Source organism: Felis catus, chromosome A3, assembly GCF_018350175.1.
Source record: "Felis catus isolate Fca126 chromosome A3, F.catus_Fca126_mat1.0, whole genome shotgun sequence".
Taxonomy (NCBI): domain Eukaryota; kingdom Metazoa; phylum Chordata; class Mammalia; order Carnivora; family Felidae; genus Felis; species Felis catus.
In genome coordinates, this window is record NC_058370.1 from 113,852,134 (window position 1) to 113,875,411 (window position 23,278).

The 23,278-nt window shown below is 40.9% G+C and overlaps 1 protein-coding gene across 1 annotated transcript in view; it reads right to left on the reverse strand.

The window, feature by feature from the left end:
- TTC27 (tetratricopeptide repeat domain 27) overlaps nt 1-21,402 on the reverse strand; it is a 188,164-nt gene extending 166,762 nt beyond the window's left edge. Inside the window, exons 1-5 of the mRNA XM_045054699.1 lie at nt 21,099-21,402; nt 19,523-19,700; nt 18,993-19,122; nt 12,605-12,745; nt 7,262-7,364 (exon numbers count right to left, since the gene is read on the reverse strand). Of these exons, the coding sequence (XP_044910634.1) occupies nt 7,262-7,364; nt 12,605-12,745; nt 18,993-19,122; nt 19,523-19,700; nt 21,099-21,198 (652 nt within the window). The 5' untranslated portion in view covers nt 21,199-21,402. The remainder of the gene's footprint in view (nt 1-7,261; nt 7,365-12,604; nt 12,746-18,992; nt 19,123-19,522; nt 19,701-21,098) is intronic.
- Nucleotides 21,403-23,278: the final 1,876 nt, after the last annotated feature.

Consider the following 23,278-nt stretch of genomic DNA (forward strand, 5'->3'; position numbering starts at 1 on the left):
CACATAACAATTACTGTGAAGTGAAATTGTATGGTACTGATCATAAATACCAAAGGGGGCATATCCCTAAGACTAGGATAGTTGAACAAACCTTTTCAGAAGGGCAGGCCTTGAAAGATGGGTAGAAATTTGGCTGCAATTCACTTCTAGACCATAAGGCTCACAAAAGAGGGGCCCACGTGAGTCTGGTTCACTGCTCTATGTACCCCCTATCATAGGTGGCCCTCAATAACTGTCTTAGGAGTACGCAAATATTTAAAAACCTTTTGACAGCAACCATCAAGATGGAATCCAATGTTCTAAGGACCAGTTCCTGCCTACCTGTTCAACCTCATCACCTGCCACACAACCCACCCTCACACTCTGCTCCAGCCATTCCAAACTACCCAAATTCCCAAACCCACAGAGATGTTTCAAGTCTCTGTACTTCTCTTAATACATGTTATATACCTTTTCCAGCTTCATCTAATAAATTCTTAATTCTTCGAGAGTCAGTTCAAGCATGAGGCTCTTTGTGAAGCCTTCTCTGATCTCTCAGGTTTAGATTAACCACATCCCTTCCTATCCCCTTTATGCCCTTTTTTCTACTTGTAATTTTTGCCCTTGCCCCACTGAGTTCTTCAATATCCCTAGCACCTGGCACGGTGACTGAAACACAGCAAGCATTCTAAAAACAATTTGTATTAAATATCAAATTGAGTAGCAAATATAAAGTCAAAGGTAAAACTGGGAACAATTAAAGACTTTCCTAATGCAAAAAAGGGACATGATGTAAATGGTATTTAGAAAAACCAATCCAGTACTAACATAGAGGGAGAGGGAACGAAGGCCAAGAATGAGTCTGCAAGTCAGGGACAACCCTTCAGACGTGAAATGACAGTGACAGTAGCCTTAAGTAACTGGGGGCTGGTCATATAGAAAGAAGGACAGACCTACCCTGTCATTGTCTGCTGCTCAACAGCAGTCCTGTCCAAAACATTCTCTGACAATATAAATGTTCTCTAGTTGCGCTGTCCAAAATGGCAGCCATTAGCTACACATGGCTTCTGAGCACTGCCAATGTGGCTAGTGAACCTGAAGAACTGAATTTTTTATGTCTTTCCTTTTACTTGTTTAAATTTAAATAGTCACAGATAGCTAGTGGCTACTATATTAGCACAGCTCTGGCTAGCAGTTATAAGTGACAAAATCACAGATGTTTTTAATTCATAAAAGGAAGCACTTTGCGGCAACTACAGATCCTAACAATGGAATGCATTCTCTCTCAAAGTAATTTCAGAAAGTTCCCAAGGGAAGAGGAAGTAACTCTTTTGCATACAATCTTGCAATGAATTCCAGCATTAGGATGAGTGGAGAGCTAGCCTAAGAAGAATCACATTATTTTATACCTGGAAAGGCTTCAAAGATCAGTTTACATGGAAAGAATCCTTAGTTCGGAAGTCAGATGAGCTGTCTAAGTGACAGAGGAGAAACTAAAAGCCAGATCTTAAAACATCATATTCTGTTAATTGTCTTGATTGTGGTAATTTCACAGGTGTATACATGTGTAAAATATCATCACACACTTCAAAATATGAGTAAATACTGTAGGTTAATTATTCTTCAAAAAAGCTATTAAAAAAAAAAAAAAGGAAAGAACACTACGTGCACCACTCTACCATCCTCTGTAAACTCTTCAGTTCTATCTCATAAGAGTGGTTGTGAGGAATAAACTAGTTCATATACTTAAAGACTTAGTGCAGGGCTTGGTACAGAGCTAGCACTGTAGAAATGTGAACTGCATTATCCTTATCAGATACTAGAATTCTGCCCTACTGACCAGTTGCAGAAATATAATGGAAAGAAGAGTGGGAGGGATTTGGAGTTACAAACTCTACATCATAGGTCTGGCTCTTGGGCAATTTGAGTCACAAGTCTTTGTAAAATGAGTTAGTTAGCTGAACAAAATAATCTCTAAAGGGCCTTTCGAAACTAAAGATTTCAGACATGGCCTAGGATAAGAGTGGGAGGAATGGATGTACATGGGACCCTTAAGGAAGAACTGGTAAGATTTAAGAACTGGCTAGATGCACAGTATCATGGAAAACAATGAGTCAATTATGAACACACAGTTTCAAGCTTTGGATGACTCAAGGTTTAAGTAAAGAGAGGAACATGTCAACTCAGTAGATGTATATTATTTTAATAAACCTGTAGGTTTTCCATGGAAATGAATATTCATGACCTTCTGGATACAAACGTCAACCAGTACATTTAAAATGTGTGCTAAAACCAAAATCTCTTCTTATAAGATTATTTTAAGGCTATTTTAAAATGAAATTCCTACAGATAGTTATAATATGTTTAGTATATTTAATAACACTCATTGCAAAGTATCAATTTTTTTTTTTAAATCAATGCACTCATCAGTCACCAAGAGATTAATCTTTTGATCAGCTCTTTTGATGAGGAAACAACTTAACCCGAGAGTTACAGAGTTGCCTATAGATGTTATAGCAGAACTCCCGGACAAAGCATTTCAAACTTTTCTCTTACACACTAACTTCTTCATAAGCTCAATTTCGAAGAGCTAAACTACAATATTACATCTCATGCACTGTATCAAATGCATTTTCGGTATACGCTCCCACAATAAATGGTTGTGTGTGCATCTAAGCCATCTTTTAGAGAATCATGGGTTTCATTGGTGTGACATCAAAAAGAGTGCCTAGATCACACTGAAGAGCATACTTTGCAAGACTCTAACTTACTCATTTCATACATGTGATCAGTCCAGCAAAGTTCTGCTGACAGTGTGATGGGCTCTATTCCACTACACTGTACTGATGTCACATTCCTGGACAAAAATATAACGACCACAGTTGTTCATGAAATCCTCACTTATGTTTCATAGACTGAAAAAAATCCTGCCAACTTTTTGATGATCCTTCAAGGGCAACATTTCAAATACAATATCCTTCTCTGGACACTGAGTAATATTTCAGTTGTAACTGACTGCTTGGTCAACATTTGGGTCAAATCCCAGAACAAAACATTTTTTTAAATAAAATTGTTTATGAAATGTTGCAGTTGAAGACTATGTGCAGACCTACTTAAACATAGCCAAAATGGACGAATTTATGACTAGATAAAATGAAAAATGTCGTTGATTAGCCTAGAATGGCAACATAAAAAATGCTTAGTTGTAAGGCAAAGTAAATGATATGCTGAAATATATTGCAGAAAAGAATCAAGACCACTTGGGGAATGAGTCACTTACAAGTCATATTTTCCAGATCTTAGTTAACCCTTTCTGTTTGGAAACTTAATTTTACCCCATAGAATAGAATTCTCTCTAAAACACATCATATGGTCCTTCCTTTTTAAAATGGCACATAAGGCAGGGGGTGGAGGGTGCCTGGGTGGCTCAGTCGGTTGAGCATCCAACTCTTGATTTCAGCTCAGGTCATGACCCCAGGGTCTTGGGATCAAGCCCTGCCTCAGGCTCTGCACCTAGCATGGAGCCTGCTTAAGATTCTCTCTCTCTCCCTCTGTCCCTCTTCCCCACTGTGCACTCACTCTCTCTTTCTCTCTCTCTAAATTAAAAAAAAATAATAAAATAAAATGGCACTTAAGGAATGTTACTTTTTCTTTTCTTAATAATTAATAATTATGAACACTAGTCACTGTGCTTTGATAAAAAAAACATAGCCATAAATGCAAGTTTATATAATATAGGAATAAGGGAAGAAATGTGACTTTCGCTATAACAACTGCATCAAATTCGATTTCCCATAAAAAGAAAAAACAACTCCTAGTGACATCTTTTTTGTTCACTTTTTGTTAACCAGTTTTCCATAAAAGTATAATGAAGCACAGGAAACCGTATAATATCCTAAGTAGTGTAATGTAATCACCTTTCTACAAAATTAAACAGTGGGCTGAATCCTGATGCCATCTTACTTCAAATGCTCTCACTATCCTCTGGAAAAGGCAACTTTTCTCCCCACAACTATCGATGATGTTAAAGTCATCCTTGCCTTTCAAAACTTTACCCAATTTCATAAATTAGAAGCTCACCCCCCTCTTCCTCCTTTGCACTATGTTCATTTATGGAGTATACCTCACGTCATGTCAAAAATATGCAATGGCATGAATGGGGGAGACTCAGTCTACACAGTTTTCATTTTACTGAATACAGAGGAAAACATGTCTGCTAAATGGGGCGTCAGGTATTCATTTTCTCCAAGGTTCACTCTGTATTCATTTTGAAGAGAACTCCACCCTTAGGCAATGCTATTAGGAGAGATTCAAAGTCCATATGGCATCTGGGTAGGATCAATTTTTCTCCTAACTGCTGTAATATTCCTTTTTTTTTTTTTTAAGTAGGCTCCACACCCATCATGGAGCCCAAGGTGGGACTTGAACTCAAGACCTTGAGATCAAGGCTTGAACTAAGTTCAAGAGTCAGATGTTTAACCGACTGAGCCACCCAGGCGCACCTGTAATATTCTACTTTTTGAAAAATTCTTGTACAGAAGTTAAGTCAGATAAAAGTTGCTACTGAAATGCAGAACAGATGGAGTTCTAAAAGTGCATGTAGAAAGGCCTCAATAAACCTTAACTGTTCTTATTCAACAAATATGTACTAATTATTTACTATTTTCCGGGCACTATGCTAAGTAGAAAGAAGCTTAAAAACAAACAAAACAAACAAACAAAAACAGCTCTCAAGGAGCTCCAGTCTAGAGAATCTATAGTCTTCGTGAAAATAAAGATGGTTCAGTAGGCTAAATCTGCTCATAAAAATCTTTTATAATCCAAAAGCATTAAACCAAAACTATTGGTCAGAAAAAGCGAGAGTCTGTTTTTCAGTTCTGTTACTTAAGAAATACCATGGTACAGGGGCGCCTGGGTGGCGCAGTCGGTTAAGCGTCCGACTTCAGCTCAGGTCACGATCTTGCGGTCTGTGAGTTCGAGCCCCGCGTCAGGCTCTGGGCTGATGGCTCGGAGCCTGGAGCCTGCTTCCGATTCTGTGTCTCCTTCTCTCTCTGCCCCTCCCCCTTCATGCTCTGTGTCTCTCTGTCTCAAAAATAAATAAACGTTAAAAAAAAAAAAAATTTAAAAAAATAAATAAATTGGGTTATTTAAAAAAAAAAAAAAAAAAAAAGAAATACCATGGTATAGGGGTGCCTGAGTAGCTCAATCAGTTGAGCATCTGACTTTGGCTCAGGTCATGATCTCATGGTTCATGAATTCCAGCCCCATGTCAGTCCCACTGCTGTCAGCACAGAGCTGGCTTGGGAGCCTCTGACCCCTTCTCTCTCTGCCCCTCTCCTGCTCACACTCTCTCTCTCAAAAATAAACGTTAAAAAAAAAAAAAGAAAGAAAAGAATTACCATTGTACAGAAAAGTAAACTCCTTACATGTAATAAAACAACTAATCTATCATATGTCAGGTTTAAATCCCATAGCAGAATATATATATATATATATATATATATATATATATATATACACACAAAATTTGATTTAACATGCCCTTGCTTGTTTCATAGCCTTGTATTACCTAAAGTCCTGAAAGAATATAAATGGTCTAAGTCTCAGCTGGCATACACAATATAAATGAATCAATTATCATACTGACTGAATATTTTCCTTACTTTCTCCCTTTGAATAATGTACAGATGTTCATTTTATCTAAGATTAGCATATGCTTATGTATTTCTATCCTCAAATAACAACAACAAAATTGAGACATTAATTTCAACTAAATTACCTAGCTTAGTAGTATTTACTGCTGCACAAACTAACATTCTCTCCACTGTATTCTGGCCTAGCTTGTTACTACACAGAGGTACCCTTGAAGGAAACAGACTCCAGAAAGGTGTGGGAGCTTCTTGTAATGACATATGCACACATGTTAAGAGTCGTTTTATGCCTTCATGAGTGTGCTACTCCACCAAGTACAGATCACTGCTTCTCCACCCAGAGTGACGAAAACCACCGCCTCCCCCCCACGGCCCTCCTTATCCAAGGGGGACAGGTCCTAGGGCCCCAGTGGATGTGAGAAACCACAGTAGAACCAAACCCTTTTCTCTCTCTCAAAATATCTTACTGTACTGTGCTCACCCTCCTTTGTGGTGATGTGAGATAAAATGCCGGTGTGATGAGAGGAAGTAAGGTGCCTGATGCAGGCATCGTGATGTAGCATTAGGCTTCTTCTAACCTTCTGACAATTGGTCAGAAGGAGGATTATCTACTTCCAGGCCGCAGATGACTGAAAGTAACCGAAACCATTGAGATGGAGACCATGGAGAAGGGAGAGTACTGTTCACACATACGCACATGTGCACGTACTCACGCCATACATACTCTTGTTATGGTGAAAGGACCATGGGCTTTGGAATCAGACACACCTAAGGTCAAACCCCTTCTCTGTAACTCCGAAGTCTGTAACCAAGTCCAAGTTCATCTGTGTTCAAGTGTTCCTTCACTACAAGAGAATCTGTTTTTGTTTTGATTTGTTTGGCAACTTTTGCTAAGAAGAATCATTCCAAAAGCCCAGGGAAACCAAGTATCAAGGTACCCAAGATTTTTCTCTTTTCAAAATGCTTCCCTAGGAAACCTGCAAGGTATGTGTAGCAAAGGCAGTGGGAGGCACTGACAGAGGTGTGTGGTTTCTACTTTCATTTATATTTTAGGTACTTTTGTACATGAATATTACGTATTATAATAAAAAATAATACAAAATGTAAAAATGTCTCTCCACCTATTACCATCCTTAGGAAAATGTATTTTCTACCAAATGTGGAAAAAAAAAAAAGGCTTTCTTCATGTACTCAATAGGACAGAGGATAAATAATTTTCTATTTTGCATGTCATTTGGCACAATTTACTCCAACTCATTAATGAAGGAATTTTTTTTAAACAAAGAAAGTTTGCATTAGTTTCCAAAGAGGCTTCTCAGATTAAAACACAGACAAAATATTAAAATACTTGTAAGCCACTTGTGATAAAATCATGGCAACCTACATAAAACAGATCACTTTCTAAATAGGTAATATAAATTACAATGATGACCTCTTTTTAAATTCAAAGGTGAAAAGAAATTGTATAATCTGACACCCTAATAATTTGTGATATTCCACATCCAGAAGTAAAGGGGAGAAAAAGAAACCACCTCAACCAAGAAGTTACTATCACCTGCAAAAAACTAAACTGAAAAGGAGTATCTCAGCCAAGAACCTCATGCCCGCATCAAACAAAATCTGCTACATACCTTCCCCGATACAGTCTCCGGCAAGAGCAAAGAGCTGCGGTGAGCGCTCCTCCAGCAACTGCTGGTGAATACTCACACACCTCAAGGTCCACCATGGCAAGCTCTAGGGAAAAAAAGAACCATGTAAACTGACAGTAAAGGCCCCTCTGGAAAACAATTTTTCCACTAACTGAAATTAGTGTTTAGAATTTTTTTTAACACTTGCGAAATTAAACTTACTCTTCGACAAACTTATCCACCCACTGCTCTGTCTTTGATGATGATACTCACATCAGCTTCTCCCTCTTTCGCAAGAACCCCTCTGCTCCATTCTCTCAGAGCCTGTATTTTAAATCAGCTGGGCTTCCTGATGCCGTTTAGAACTTACGACCTCGTCCTTTAAAACGTCTGCTGCTGTCAGCACCCTTCTCCTCCACGGCACCCCCTCAGCACCATAAACCAGGCAGCAACTCGCCCAGGAGAACTCCAGCAAGAACCTCCCAGAGGCAGGGAGTGCGGTGGGCATAGGCGGGCGGTGATGTTTTCTCTGCTCTGAACTTCTAGCGTATTATTTGTACTACCTCCTTTGCAAACACAGTCCACTGATTCACGTAGGTTATCCCTAGCTTTCAGTGTCGCCCACCATCTACCCAATAAGGTAAGAAATCACGTCCTGCCCATCTCTAGGTCCTCCTCAGAGCAATATATTTTGCACAAACTACACTACAAAGAATACCCTGGATTCAAATATTCCCCAAAACTAAGAAAATCCCTTCCACACTCTGTGAGACCCTTCCATGAAGCCTTCTCCCACAAGTGTGGCACATATTAGTCTCTCTCTTCTCTGAACGTCTACACTGTTCCTAGAAGTTAGCACTGCATCAGGTGCTTGTTTTTCAAGAGTATAATTCTACCTGGTCCAAACATTCTTGAGGATAGAGACTGAATTTCATACAGTGTCTTGACTGTGGCTGAGAACACAGTAGGTTTTTCTCTATTGTCTGATGCTGTTCTCACTTGATCACTATTTTAAAAAAACTTGATCCTTGGGGCGCCTGGGTGGCTCAGCTGGTTGGGCATCTAACTCCTGGCTTAGGCTCAGGTCAAGATCTCATGGTTTGTGAGTTTGAACCCCGGATCAGGCTCTGCACTGACAGAACAGAGCCTGCCTGGAATTCTGTCTCTCGCTCTCTCTCTGCCCCTCCCCCCCTCATGCTGTCCTCTCTAAAATAAACATTAAAAAAATAATAAAAATAAAAATAACTTGTTCCTTATTAAAAAAGAAAAAAACAGAAAGAAAACAAGAAACAACAAAAAGCCAATACAAAAGTATGTGCAGTGAAGAGTGAAAGTCTCTCTTCAGCTGACTCAGTGCCATTCTTCTCCCCTGGAAAAATCCATGACAAAGGCTTATAACCTTCTGGATCTTCCACTATGCGTATATGAGTGCATGTGTACATGTGTGAAGAGTGTATGGGTGAGTTTGCAAGTTAGAAGTATTAAATATTTTTGATAGGTTCACTAAAATATTAAGTATGACCATGCATTGAATCATCTAAATTAAATATTATAACTATGCTATTTTGAATATCCTGCATGAAAGTATAAGAAATCAATTTTTCCTTTTTTTTTTTTAAAGCAGTATCTACTGGGGCACCTGGGTGGCTCAGTCGGTTAAGCATCCTATTCTTGATGTTGGCCCAGGTCATGATCTCACAGTTTGTGGGATCGAGCCCTGCATGGGTTTGGGTTCTGTGCTGACAAAGCATGGAGTCTGCTTAGGATTCTCTCTCCCTCTCTCTGCCCCTCCCCAGCTCACATTCTCTCTCTCTCTCTCAAAATAAACATTTTAAAAAATAAATAAAAGCAACATCTAATAGAAGATCATGCTTAACTATCAAAAGCATCTTTTTTTTTAACTTGAACTTAATGTCTTCATTTGATTAAGGGGTAAACTGCCTGGTTCCCTCCTACACTGCTCCACAGCACATTGCTCCAACAATGGTGCAGTCACAAATGAATTTTGATTCTGTAACAAAATCCTTCTTAATTACTGATGCTGTTTCCTTAGTCCTTGTGAGGAAAGGTAGAATTATCTAATAGAGAGAAGTTTCACATCATGTTTCATTTACTTCCCGGAGGTGTTGCCTCATTTTCCTTCTTTTCTATCACTAAGGCTAACGACAGGCTACATTTTGATTATCTATCCCTGAACTGCCATCAGCAATAAGTGACTCAGGTTTGGCAGCCCACCCTTCCTTTTCTAGACGTGGGAATTCAGACAGAGCGAGTCAAAGAAACTGTCCTTTTAAGAAAACCTACGACATCAGGGGCTCAGTCAGTTGGGCGTCCGACTTTGGCTCAGGTCATGATCTTGCAGTCTGTGAGTTCGAACCCCACATCAGGCTCTGCACTGACAGCCTGGAGCCTGGAGCCTGCTTCAGATTCTGTCTCCATCTCTCTCTGCCCCTCCCCTGCTCTCACTGGGTCTCTCTCTCAAAAATAAAATAAAAACATAAAAAAATAAATTTAAGAAAACCTACATCATCAGATGCTGAACCTTTAAAAATTAGATCTATAAGTTAACTCTTAACCCCAAATCTTTATCTGGGGTGAGAGGGAGTGTGAAAAAAATAAAGAAAGCATAGCCTATTTTTCTACTAGAAAATAAAAGTGCCCTTATCTGTTTGCCAAGAATTGCTTAATAGAAAATCTGAGGCATTAATAAAAATCTGAGGCATTTGAAGCCTCACTCTAGTTTCTAGAGCCTGTCTCTTGATTTTAGCACTTATGACAGAATGTTCTGATTAGGAAGTCACACTAGTCAATAACCTCCTAAAAGGCAGGAAGCATAAGTGTACTCAAAAGGCACCCAATAAATCTTTGCCAGCTTGGCCCATTTTTAAAATAATTATAAATAAGGGAAACTGATATTCCAGAGAAATTTACTAGCATAACGTCACACAGCTGTTATGCGGCTGAGCCAGACAAACTCTGGTCTGATTTCGAAGCCAAGACTCTTTTTACTCAACATTTACATATTACTAATACTAGTCTATATACTTCACAGATTAGGGGGTTTGGGGAAAATCACCTTCTTTTATAGTTCCACAAAAATATCATTATAAACAACTTGATATATTCTTCATGAGTACGTCTATTCAAAGCTAACTTAAAAAGGTTAAAATTAACTTGGTTAAGTATGGGACACTTCTTTACTATTTTATCTTCATTTATCAAAGAAGTCATTTTTATATCATCATTTAGAAAATGACATATTACAGGGGCGCCTGGGTGGCTCAGTCGGTTAAGCATCCGACTTCAGCTCAGGTCATGATCTCGCGGTCCGTGAGTGTGAGCCCCAAGTCAGGCTCTGTGCTGACAGCTCAGAGCCTGGAGCCTGTTTCAGATTCTGTGTCTCCCTCTCTCTCTGACCCTCCCCCGTTCATGCTGTCTCTCCCTGCCTCAAAAATAAATAAACGTTTAAAAAAAAATAAAAAAAATTTAAAAAAAAGACATATTATAGACCCAAAGAAGAAAGAACTTTCCTGTTTTCACTGAAAGGAAAGATTTCAGCACAGAGTGATCTCTGCATGGTGATGGGTAACAAGACAACGGGGTTGTAAGCCCAAATCAAAAGTTGTTTAGAACCTGCCAAGAAATTCAGGTAACTTGTCTCTCCAACCCCACAAAGTATGACATTTACAACCAGCCGTTCAAATATTTACTTGTTCTCCTAACTTGATAGTACATACATCTTTTTTTAAAAGATGCTTAACTACTGGCTGATGAACGTTTTCCACCAACAAAATTTAAAACTGTCTCACTCATTTACTACTCTAGTCTCACTACAAAGAAAATGTCATCTGGCAGCCCCATGCCTCAGTGGCACTTTCTTTAGAGCCAAATACTAGTCATTCTAGAAAAGAGCATTTCACTCAGATCAACTCTAGAAAAAAATTTTTATTCAAGCTAACATGACTAAACAATCAAAGATAAGGCCTTATATCTACTCTGACATCTGAAGCCCATCCAAGTAAAACCCCTTCCAGTACAAGCGATTCCAATTCCTCTGGCTGTCATGACAGTCACTGAAAGAGGCAAAAACTTGCCTTCTTACCCGACTTGGGTATGAAATACTTAGGAAAATAAGCCCTTACACAGTACAGCCCGAGTCTACATTTTCCCCACCGAAATACTGTTTTCCTTAAAAATCTTCAGCCAAAACTTGGAAATTGGGAGATTTCACATACAATTTAGATTTATCATTTCTGGGTCTACATCCTCAAGTTGCCACAATTAGAACAGGAGTCAGCAAATTACAGTCCGCAGGCCAAATCCACCCCCCTCCTATTTTTGTACAGCCTAAGAACTAAGTACAGTTTTTACATTTTTAAAACACTGGAAAAAAACAAAAACCAAAAGAATATTTTGCAACATGTGAAAAGTATATAAAATGTCAATTTCAGTGTCCATAAATAAAGCTTTATTGGTACACAGACACACACCATTCGTTTACAAACTGTCCACAGCTGCTTTCACAGCACAGTGCAGCCTGAGGAGCTACAAGGCACACTGTACAGGTGGTGACCTCCACTAACCCTCAAAAGACACGCTTGTATCTCTCTTGGAGCTCTGTCACTCCTACAGCATAGTAGCTTTCTGTGAGTAGAGCAGGTCTTCTCACTAATTTATATGTGACCTAAAGAAACAATGTAACAGACATTCAACAAATGCTCTACTAAATCCAACCCAAATGATGAACCAAGGTAGGACGTGGGCCAGGAAACAGTAATTAAGATCGACTGCAAGAATACTAAAATCCTGCCTCCTGCTCACTATCCCTACAGGAAATTCATGAAAGACCATGAAGGATGTTTTCAAACCTTTAAGATTCAGAGAATCAACATTTACATACACTCATACATACACAACATACATCTATACAATCCTTTTAAAGGGGCTCAATATAATCTCATTTTATATTAGATGAATCTCATAAAAGGAGAAAGTTTTTGCTTACTTTCATTAGATTTTAATTTTTAACATTTTTTTAAGTTTATTTATTCCTTTTTGAGAGAGACAGCACAAGTGGCAGGGGAGAGGGAGGCAGAGAGAGAGGGAGACACAGAATGAAGCAGGCTCCAGGCTCTGAGCTGTCAGCACAGAGCCTGACACAGGGCTTAAACTCATGAACTGTGAGATCATGACCTGAGTCAAAGTTAGATGTTCAACTGACTAAGCCAACCAGGCATCTCTATTTTCATTAGATTTTAAAGTGATATACCTAAAGAAGACTTAGAAAACACACCAAAACACTGTCATCCCGGGGTATGAACCACCTACCGTCTTTTCTCCCCTTACCTGAATGGCTGTCAGTTTATGTCTTACATTCACTAGAATAACTCGTGCTAGTAAGAGTAGTATGGGCTTTGAGGTCAGGCTGTAGACTGATTCCCCGTCTAGAATAAGCAGATTCAGAACAACCGCATCCAGTCCTTTGACCTGAAAAAAAAAAAAAAAAAAGTAAGCCAAGATGATGTAATTTAACAAAATATTAATCTTTATAGATCTTACAATAACACATATTTTCCAGTTAATTCAACTTTGAAACAAAGGCATTAATCTATTACACAGCAATTGGCACTGGACAGAATCATAACATTATAAAGGTCCCTGGAGACCTATAAACCCAGGCTGCCCTAACAGATGGCCACCTACATGCCTATACTTCAGAGGAACAGGGAAGTCAAGAAAATGCTAGTATTGAAGAGGTTTCACGACTTTATAGATTTACTTACAACAAAATAAAAAGCATCCCTATGTTAAAGTATTTACATTAAACACATTTCACATATGCTTCATTAGCTGGCAAACGTCATTACAAAGCAGGTCTGCTCCATAATTCCTAAGCCAAACAGCCAGTTAGATCTTACATATCAAATGCTGAGTGGGCCTAAAACTATGGACCAGTGGGAACAGAAGGCTGCAAAAAAAGACATGCGTTTGGAAAATCCAGTCTTTAGCTAAACAGAGACTTTCTACAATGGACAAATCACCTGCGTTTTCTAAAATGTGCACTGTATAGTTTTGACGACTGCCACAAGACAGACAGCAGGAATGCTTACCCATTAGAAACATGAGCTCCAAGGTCACAGACACAGGACAGTGTCCTTTTTCTGCCTCTTGTTAGTTTGTGGATATAGGTAAATTTTTGAACTGAAACATCATTAACTACAAAATGAAATCATAGAACCCACACCTTATAGGGTACGTATAAGGATTAAATTAAATAATCCGGGGCGCCTGGGTGGCGCAGTCGGTTAAGCGTCCGACTTCAGCCAGGTCACGATCTCACGGTCCGGGAGTTCGAGGCCCGCATCAGGCTCTGGGCTGATGGCTCGGAGCCTGGAGCCTGTTTCCGATTCTGTGTCTCCCTCTCTCTCTGCCCCTCCCCCGTTCATGCTCTGTCTCTCTCTGTCCCAAAAATAAATAAACATTGAAAAAAAAATTTTAAATTAAATAATCCAAATAATGCCAGTGCCTGGGTAAACACATTGTTGAAGCCTTCGATACCGGCAAGAAAGAAAAAGCTGTGGGTTCACCCGCTGTCCTCCCTTCATCATCAAGAAGTGTAATAGAGGAATAAAGAAAGAGCACCACCAGACTGCAAACAAAGCTTACCGCTACCTACACTAAGGCCAGAGGAATTTTCTTTAAACCTCAATAATTAAGAAACTATTTTGAAGTTACTACAACTACCTCAATTTTAGAAGGAAACAGACACAAATGTTAAGTGCAGTCAAAAATCACACAGACGTCAGTGTCTGAACAGAGATTCCAGCCTGTTTTCCAACTCCCAAATCAGTGTTCTTCCTAGCACCCCATGCTGCCTTCCCCACGGACCGCTTCCTGCCCCTCGGCAAGGTTCAGGGCTATGCTAAGCATTAGGAAGAATGCAAGCACCGGGCCAGGATCACTTCCGGCCTTCGGACTAGGACCACTACCTTATGGTGGCATGGCTACTAAGATACAGACACTGGAAGAGGACCAGGTGTGGGGGAGACCCTCACCATGAGTTCAGTCTGAGACACGTGAGCACAAGGCATCTTGCAAGACCCCCATGCAGAGGTGCCGAATATACCAGCAGATATACTCACTTAAGAACTTGGGAGAAGAACCTGCCTAATATGCCGAGACTAGATATGCAGCCTCATTGAGTTCTCTGTCACACAAAGATGTCAAAATAAGGATATAACCACCCTTATTTCCCAAAGTCCAGACCAAACTGGCACACTACAAGAAGATATGACATGCCTTTAAGAAAAAGAATCTGTGGGGCACCTGGGTGCTTCAATCAGTTAAGCATCCGACTTCAGCTCAGGTCATAATCTCACGGTTCGTGAGTCCGAGGCCCCCATCAGGCTCTGTGCTGATGGCTCAGACCCCACTTCACACCCTCTGTCTCCCCCTCTCTCTGACCCTCTCCCGCGCTCCCCCACTCTCACACACACTCAAGAATATATAAATATTTAAAAAAAAAAAAGAAAAATAATCCATATTCTAATCACTTTGAAATGAGAAACATAACTAACCATTCTAGCACACGTTTAGATCATTCTCTTGCAAATGAAATCCCTAAACAGAAGCAGCAAACAAGTAATTTACTAGGGTAACAAATAAAAAATTATACAAAGAGATAGAGACAGCCCATGATATACCACCTGGGTATCATTACCTCTGATACTCAAAGCAGGGGTTGGTTACTAAACCTCCTACTCTTCAATTCAAAACTCTCGGGAGATGGTAGTAACAAGACAAATAACAAATAAATGAGTGAATGTATAAATAAATACATTTCTCTTCCCAGTGCTACCTTGCATAATCAAAAAAATGAAATGCTTTTCTATCTTCTGCTTAAGTAAATCAGCCTCTGCCTACACCCGAGATATAACACTGATATTGCAACTGAGTTCCAAATGTGTTTCCAGAGGTTTTGGGAAATTGTCCATTTTTAAAGAGGATTGTTTAGGGGCACTTAGATGACTCAGTCGGTTAAGTATCCGACCTCAGCTCAGGTCATGATCTCACGGTTTGTGAGTTCGAGCCCACATCAAGCTCTCCGCTGTCAGCACAGCTCACGTACTGCTCAGACATGGACCTTTAGTGCTATTCCTCTGAGACCGGTTAGCATCAGAAACCAGAAAACAGTGTTAAAAATGACAAGGCCACACCACCATAAGGTAGTTGATCCTGGCCCTGTCCTTGCAGCCTTGCTAATGATTAGCATAGCCCTGAACCTTGCTGAGGGGCAGGAAGAGATCTGTGGGCAAGGAAAATGAATTTAGCTTTGGTCACTATACTCTATGACAATAAAATATATTCACAAATATTTGTGCTTCACAAGAGCCAAGAATCATGAATTACCACAGGGAAATGACTGTACTCATGTGTTTAAAAACTTCAACTCCCCCTACCTTCCAAATTCTTGGATTGCTGGAAAAGAGTATAAATTGAGTATTCCTTTTGTCTGTCTTTTTTTTTTGTCTGTCTTTTTTTTTAAGTTTACTTATTTATTTTGAGAGACAGTCAGTGCAGGAGGTGGAGAGAGAGAGAGAGAGAGAGAGAGAGAATCTCAAGTAGGTCCCACACTGTCAGCACAGAGCTGGACACGGGGCTTGAACTCACGAACCATGAGATCATGACCTGAGCCAAGACCAAGAGTCAGACGTTCAACAGACTGAGCTACCTCGGGGCCCCTTGAGTATTCCTCTAAAAATAAGCTGACACTAACAAAGAAATAAACAAAAACAATCTGACATTACCAAGAAGAACTGAACATGTGTATACTCTAGGGCATAGCGATTCCACATACAGAAATATACACCACAGAGGAGCTTCCCAACTCCCTGCTGGGATGGGTATACAAGTGTGTTAAAAGACCATCCCCTCAGCCCTCAGGGTACCCAACTAAAGCCCAAGGGCCTCCTCCATTTAGCACACTGCATCAAACAAACGCTATCATTTTTTCAGTATGCTGTGCTTCGAAATTCTTGCAAATGATTACCAGAAGATATGTTCCTAATAGCACTGTATGTAATATATTGGGGAGAAAAAAAAGGAAACATACCATATGGCCAAGAGTAGAACAGACATATAAATTCTGGTCTAGTCATGCAACTGGAATACTATACAACAGTAAAAGTGAATAATGATGTAATTTCAAAAATATATCACTGAGACTAACAAGTCACAGAAGATGTACAGTGTATGTCATTTATTTATATAAGTTCAAAAATTGGAAAAATTAAACAGTATGTTTCCTGGAGTTACACAGGTGCTAAAACTATGAAGAAAAGCAATGGAATGATTAACACAAAATTTATGAGCCTGGTTCATGGGAGAGGGGGGCCAGGGCTGCCATCAGGAAGCACACAGGGGACCTTCTGAGGCAGTATTTCCCAACCTTTTCCAAGGCACAGCATCCACAGAAGATGCTATTATTAGTGGCGCCTGGCAGGAACTAGCAAATGCTGCTAACCGGAGGAGACCAGTTCACAGGCTCCCCCAACCCAGCCCAGGCCCCACACGGACACTGCAATGACACAGGGCTCGACATCTGGGGAACAGCAGTCAGGAAGCTCTGTTCTTCAATGCTGCTAACGTTTCTCAGGCTGGGTGGTGGGAACCAAGGGCTTTTATTATTTAAACTGTATACACTTTATACGCTTTTTTGAATGTATGAGGTAGTTCTAATAAAAAAAAAAAAACTAAAATCAAAGTCTCAAGGTTTCCTACAGTCTGGCCTGAATCCCATGAAGTCTGACCTTTTACTGCTACTCCAGCAAGCTCAGAGCAGCCCGTTCCCACAAACACTATGCTCTTCTCCCCTCTGACTTTCTGCTCACATGACTGCACCCAGACTGCATTTCTTCCTCTTCTCCACCTGTCCATTTCCTCATCACCCTTCAGGTTCATCACACTCCACCCCCAACTAAACTGTCTGACACATCCACTTTCAATACTGGTTAATTTGGTTAATTTCAATATTCTTACAGTCCAAATCTCTCATGTAACCTACTTTTCACTTCCTTGAATTGTTACCTGACTTTACAGGTGCTTCTACACCAGTAGAGAGCAGAAACAGGACTGGATTTGGACCCAGAAAATGTGGCTTCCAATTGCCCAGCTATAAGACCTCTGTCAAGTTTCCTTCACCACCGGGAGCCTCTGTCTTCTCATCTTTAGAATACCTCAAACTGATGGAACACAAGTCAATTAAGCCCCACTTGCCCCACAGAGCCATGCTCAACACACTTATGACTTTGGTGAGTTTTTAACGCCAAAGGACTGAAGAGGCAGAAACCGTTTCATACACAGTAAGAGAGGGAGTGAGATGTTCCGCATAATAGCAAAGTTCTAGAAAAGTGAAGCAGATCTCTTTAAGTCACATAAGCTTCGGGATTTTAGTTTAATTACTTTGGATGAAAACCTTTGTAAAGTGCAGATTAAGTTCCTTTCTTAGAAGGGCGTCTGGGTGACTCAGTTGGTAGAGCATCTGGCTCTTGATCTCAGGGTCGTGAGCTCAAGCCCCACCTCGAGCATGGAGCCTGCTTTAAAAAAAAAAAAATTCCCTTCTTAGACATGAGATACAGATGATCCTTTAACCTTTCAGTAACGATTTAGGGCCAGGATTATGAATTTCAATTACTCTACTGCAACCTAATATAGTGACTCACTACACTGACAGTACAGTGCTAATTACTGTAGCTTTCAGATTGTGGCTGCTTTGGTACTTCTCTTTCCACACCACCATTAGATTATTTTTTTTTTAATATATTTTATTTATTTTTTTAAGTAAGCTCTATGCCCAACACAGGGCTCAAACTCATGACCCCAAGATCAAGAGTCGCACACTCCACCAACTGAGCCAGCCAGGCACCCCTCTACCATCAGATTATTAACACTTATCTCTAATAATTTCATTCCCCTTTCATTTGCTACTTCTAATTTTGAGAAGCTTGCTAACAGAAAACAGGTCACTTTTGCTGCAAAAGTTTCGGATGCTAAGGAGCCCTTTTTCTAGGCTTAGTGATTGATAGCTATGTCTAGATCTCTGAGGTGGCTGGATAAGTCACTGTCACCACACTTCTCTTATAGAGTATGTCATACTCACCAAGCTCCATGCATATGCGCTGAAAAACTATTGCAGAATTCGAACTGTATGTTCTACTGATAATATACTGATGCCAATCAGTAATACTGTCTTTATATATGGATAATAATTGTTATCACTGTGGAGCACTTCTGTGCCAGGCACTTTAAAGAAGTATTTGTAATATAAAGGAAACCACCCATGGGATCCATTCTTAAGCACAGCAGCACAACTTACCTGCAATAAAATTAAACAGATTTCCAGTTTTGCTGCTTTGCCAGAAAAGATCTTTACATAACTGTGGTAATATCTGCAACTGGGTGACTGGTGCAGGTGCCTGGACTTTAGTAAAAAGGGCAACTAAGAGAGCTCCATAAATTGGGAGAGTTCCATGAGGAGTCTATGACTGACAATGGAACTTCTGAAAGTAGTTGAAAATCTGACCAATGAACAAGCATTCTTACTAGGCTTTGTACAAGCTATACAATCATGTTTTTTTTTCCTACCTGCCATTAACTCCAGGTTATAAAGACTAGTTCCTAAAGAAAAAAATAATAACACAATAATAACTATACATGACATTTCCAAAAAGCATACCTCACTGAACTGCTGGAACAAAAAGGATGGCAAAAAATCCTGAGGTTGTAAATCAACAAGAGGCCCCGTCCAGTTACTCTGAACAAAAAGTTGCAAACTGCTTACACCAATTAGGAATATCAGCTGTTGTCTGCATAGAAGAATAAAGAAACAAATATGAACCACTGTGTAACCACAACTAATTCCATTTCCGTTTTGTTAGGAAAAATGTAAAATATTAACCAACAGTTATTGAGATTATCCAAGTATTACAAAACAAAATTTCTGAAACCTGAACAATTTATGTCTCAATGTCCAATATTACAACAGTGAGCCACATAAGGCTCTTTTAAACTTAAATTAATTACAATTAAATGAAATGTAAAATTCTGTCTGTCAGTTGCACTCCCTATTTCAAGTGCTCAAAAAGCACATGTGACTATTGGGCTGTCATACTGGACAGCACAGGTTTTCCAATGACAACTAAAACCAATGTCTTTCTAGTAAATGTACTGTCTGTTTCTCTATGAAAATTTCAAATAAAATTCTACCTTTCAGCTGCGTCCAAATCTGTTGAGTAATCCAGGAATGTTACTATCTGCTTCTCAAGGTAGCTGTCAATCTTTTCTTCAGTCATTGTGGTTGAGTTAAAAATATTTTGAGTCAACGAATTTAAGAATATGGCCTCAAAGTTCCCTTCTAGCAGCAACTGTAAGAAAGATCCACTCTCTGCAATATAAAAAATTAGTCCAATAATCCAAAAGAACCATTTTTTTCAAACTGTAAATGATAACACCATTAGGTAAATCTACCATTTTAGTATGCAAAATTTTTTAAATGTATATCCTTAGAATGCCTACTGTACGTTAATCACAAAGCACTGAACAAATTCCCATCATTCTACAAACATCACCTCTTCTACAATTAGCAGCTCATCCATACAACGAGCAGCAAGGTAGAAGCTAGACCCAGGAATAATATTCCTCATTAGTAAGTACAGTAAAACCTTGGTTTGCAAGCATAATTCATTCCGGAAACACGCTTGTAATCCAAGCACTTGTATACAAAAGCAAATTTCAAGAACCATTGGCTCAGTTGTGATCATGTGACATTCAGTGACACATCGTTCATTTATCAAGTCAAACTTTATTAGAAATGTTTGCTCATCTTGAGGAACACTCACAGAACTAGTTACTTGCAATCCAAGGTTTTACTGTATTGTCACCCTTCTGTTGGGAATTCAAAAAGATTCCTACTGACAAGAGAAAAGTTTCCATAAACAGGGGTCTAAGGCCTTTCATAACCTGGCTCCTCCTACCCACACTATACTCCCTGAGGCACAGCTGGTTCGCTCATTTTTCCCCTAATACCCCATGAATATCCCTGTGATTTTTCCTGCTGGGTTCTTCTCCACTTGTCTCATTCTTTAATCAAAATTCAGCTCAAATCTGATTTCTTCCCAAATTTTCCAGATGACCAGACTTCAAAAACTACCTCTCTCCTGAAGCACCTATTGCTTGTATGTGTACACAATAGGTGTGTGTACACACACACACCCCGCTTATATACTGTCCTAAATTGTTACTTCTCTTCTGGATCCAGCCTTAATCCCACAACCAGATGCGCCTATATCCTACATTTATCACTAGTAAATATGCCTTTTAACCCTACCTCTCCTGTAAATGTGTACTGTTCACGAGAATTATATCTTTGCTGCCTTGTTTTAGCTTTTCTGTTTCTCAGCGGTGGGACCTTGAATAAATTATTTAAACAATGTCTTTAAATGTCTTCAGCTGCAAAGTGGTATTAAATGTAGTATCCACCTTACATGTCTATTATAAGGATTAAATGACTGTATAAAAGTTAAGGACTTAGAAAAGACGCTGACATCGCCATCAGTGTCATCACTGAACCGAGGCGGTGAGAAGCTTGGGGTAAAGACAAGCACAGAGCCCAAGGACCCCACCCGCTACATCAAGGATGCAACAATCCAAAGCTTTAAGGAATCAGCTAGATTTGGGCAGAAAAACAAAACAAACACGGAAGAATGAAAACCCAGCCGCCGCCACTCTTTCTCCTCACAGTCCACACGCTGGCCTACGTTCCTGGGAGGTTCGCCTTTCTCACCTGATTCGGTTACTCCCTCCTGCTTCCACTGCTGCCGCTCAGCCTCAGTGGGGAAGCCCCTCAAAACTGCCAACTCCGGTATCCACATCTCCCTGGACATCGCTGCAGCCCAAACAGGTTCCTACGAGGGTCACACAGGAGTCAACTAAAGAAGGTGAAAGGCGGAGGGCCCAAAGACGCTGAAATCTCGTGGTGACAGTTCCTGTGAATACACCCACAGCCTTAGAACTCCATGTGCAGACACAGGAACACGGACGCGGCCATGACAGCAGCGCGGGACACCCTGGGAAAAAACACACACACTCCGCCCCGGCTTCCGCCTAAGAGACCAACCCAAGTTCTTAGTACTGAGCATGCCCAGTAGAGACGCCCCGCCCCGAGCGGGCAATGGGCGGGTTCGAGGGCGGGTCTCCTCTTTAGGGGCGGAGGCCGCGAGCTGTAGAAGATTTGCGCGGCGTGGAGTCCTCTTGCCCCACCTGCTGCGGACTGGGATTAAATAAAATGAGGCTAAACGGCGGTCTTGGTCTGAGAAGAAGAGGTAATAGGCAAGGTCTACCGCTTGGATTCCTAAACCTTTTTGGATCAGAACCCTCCTGACTACCTGACGCGGGTCCTGGCGGCAAAATGCACGTGGGCCCTTAGTGCCAACATTTGGGTACCGTCCGGCAAGTTAGAGACCTTCTGAAGTGGAGTCCGCGAACTCCGGGTTAAGAACCTCGTCCGCAGAGACTAGGTCTTTATTCTTAGAAAGAATGAAAGTGTGGGGAAAGTATCGGGGCGCCTGGCTGGCTGAGGCCGGGGAGCCGGCCACTCGATCTAGGGGTCGTGAGTTCAAGCCCCATGTCAGGAGTAGAGATTACATACCTGTATGCACACATACACAAACAACTACAAGCCAACTTTAAAAATTAAAAAGTGTAAGGAAGGTATCTGGTTTTGACGCTGCCACTAAATCATGACCGAGTGGGGCATGTGGCCCGGCGGCTGGTGCAGGGAAGGAAGTTAGTGGAGGAATGACTGACGCCAGAAACCTGTCACCCCTGCGGGCCTGCCGCCGAGCACGGAGCTGGCGCCTCGTTCGCATTTCTCCTTGTCCTTTCTTCCTCGTAGCCGCCCTCCTAGGCCGAAACGGAGGCTCAGAGAGCCAGGCCTCAGCGGGGCGGGACGCCACCCGAGTGGGCCTGACACCTGCCCTCCGAGAATGGAATGCCGTGCACGATCCAGGGCAATCCCGACCGCGCAGCCTTCCTGCGGCAATAAAAGTGCAAGAGATCTCTGAAAGAGCCGCTCCTGGGGGGAATGGTGCTCGGCTGCTGCAAGAAGCCAAAGGAAGCCAGACCTGAGCTGTGAGCGGAGAGGAGCAGAAGCCCGAGAAGGTCTTCTCATTGAGAAGTAATTAAAAGTTATTTGTGCGGGAAATGATGTTTAATCAGGGTGTCCGTCCGTATTGTTGTTGTTTTTTTCAGCACAGAATCCAGCACTGTCTAAACCATTTGACAGTAGAAACACTGACCACTACACCATTCCTCGGGTGCCTGTAGAGCCCCCTTGTCCCACACAGTGAACTTGGTGCTTTCTCTAGAATTCAAGGTTGGTTTGTTTGCACTTGAGGGGTGCCTGGGCGGCTTAGTGGGTCAAGCGTCCAGCTCTGGGTTTCGGCTCAGGTCAAGATCTCACGGTTTTGTGGGTTTTAGCCCCTCGGCAGGCCCTGCACTGACAGTGTAGAGCCTGCTTGGGATTGTTTCTCTCTCTCTCTCTCTCTCTCTCTCTCTCTCTCTCTCTCTCTCTCTGCCCCTCCCCCCCTCGCGCTGTCTCTGTCTCTCTCAAAATAAATAAATCAACTTTTAAAAAATCCTTAAATGAGATATGCTTCACAATCATAGTAATTAAGTATATTAATCTCTCTTCAGGCAAAATGGACTCCAGGATTAAAAATGTGGAAGAAAAAAATATGGTCTCAACTGAAAAAAATATATATGGAGTGGATACTGAGCTGATGGGCAGGGCAGGCCCACTTGGGGATCCATGGAGCGCCTTGTCTCGGCAGGTTGCTGGGAACCCTGATGTCCCCATCTATTAAGTTCTTTTTTTTTTTTTGAGCTGGCCAGATTTCTCAGAGACTCTTTTTTTTTTTTAAGTTTATTTATTTATTTAGAGAGAGAGGAGATGGGCAGAGAGAG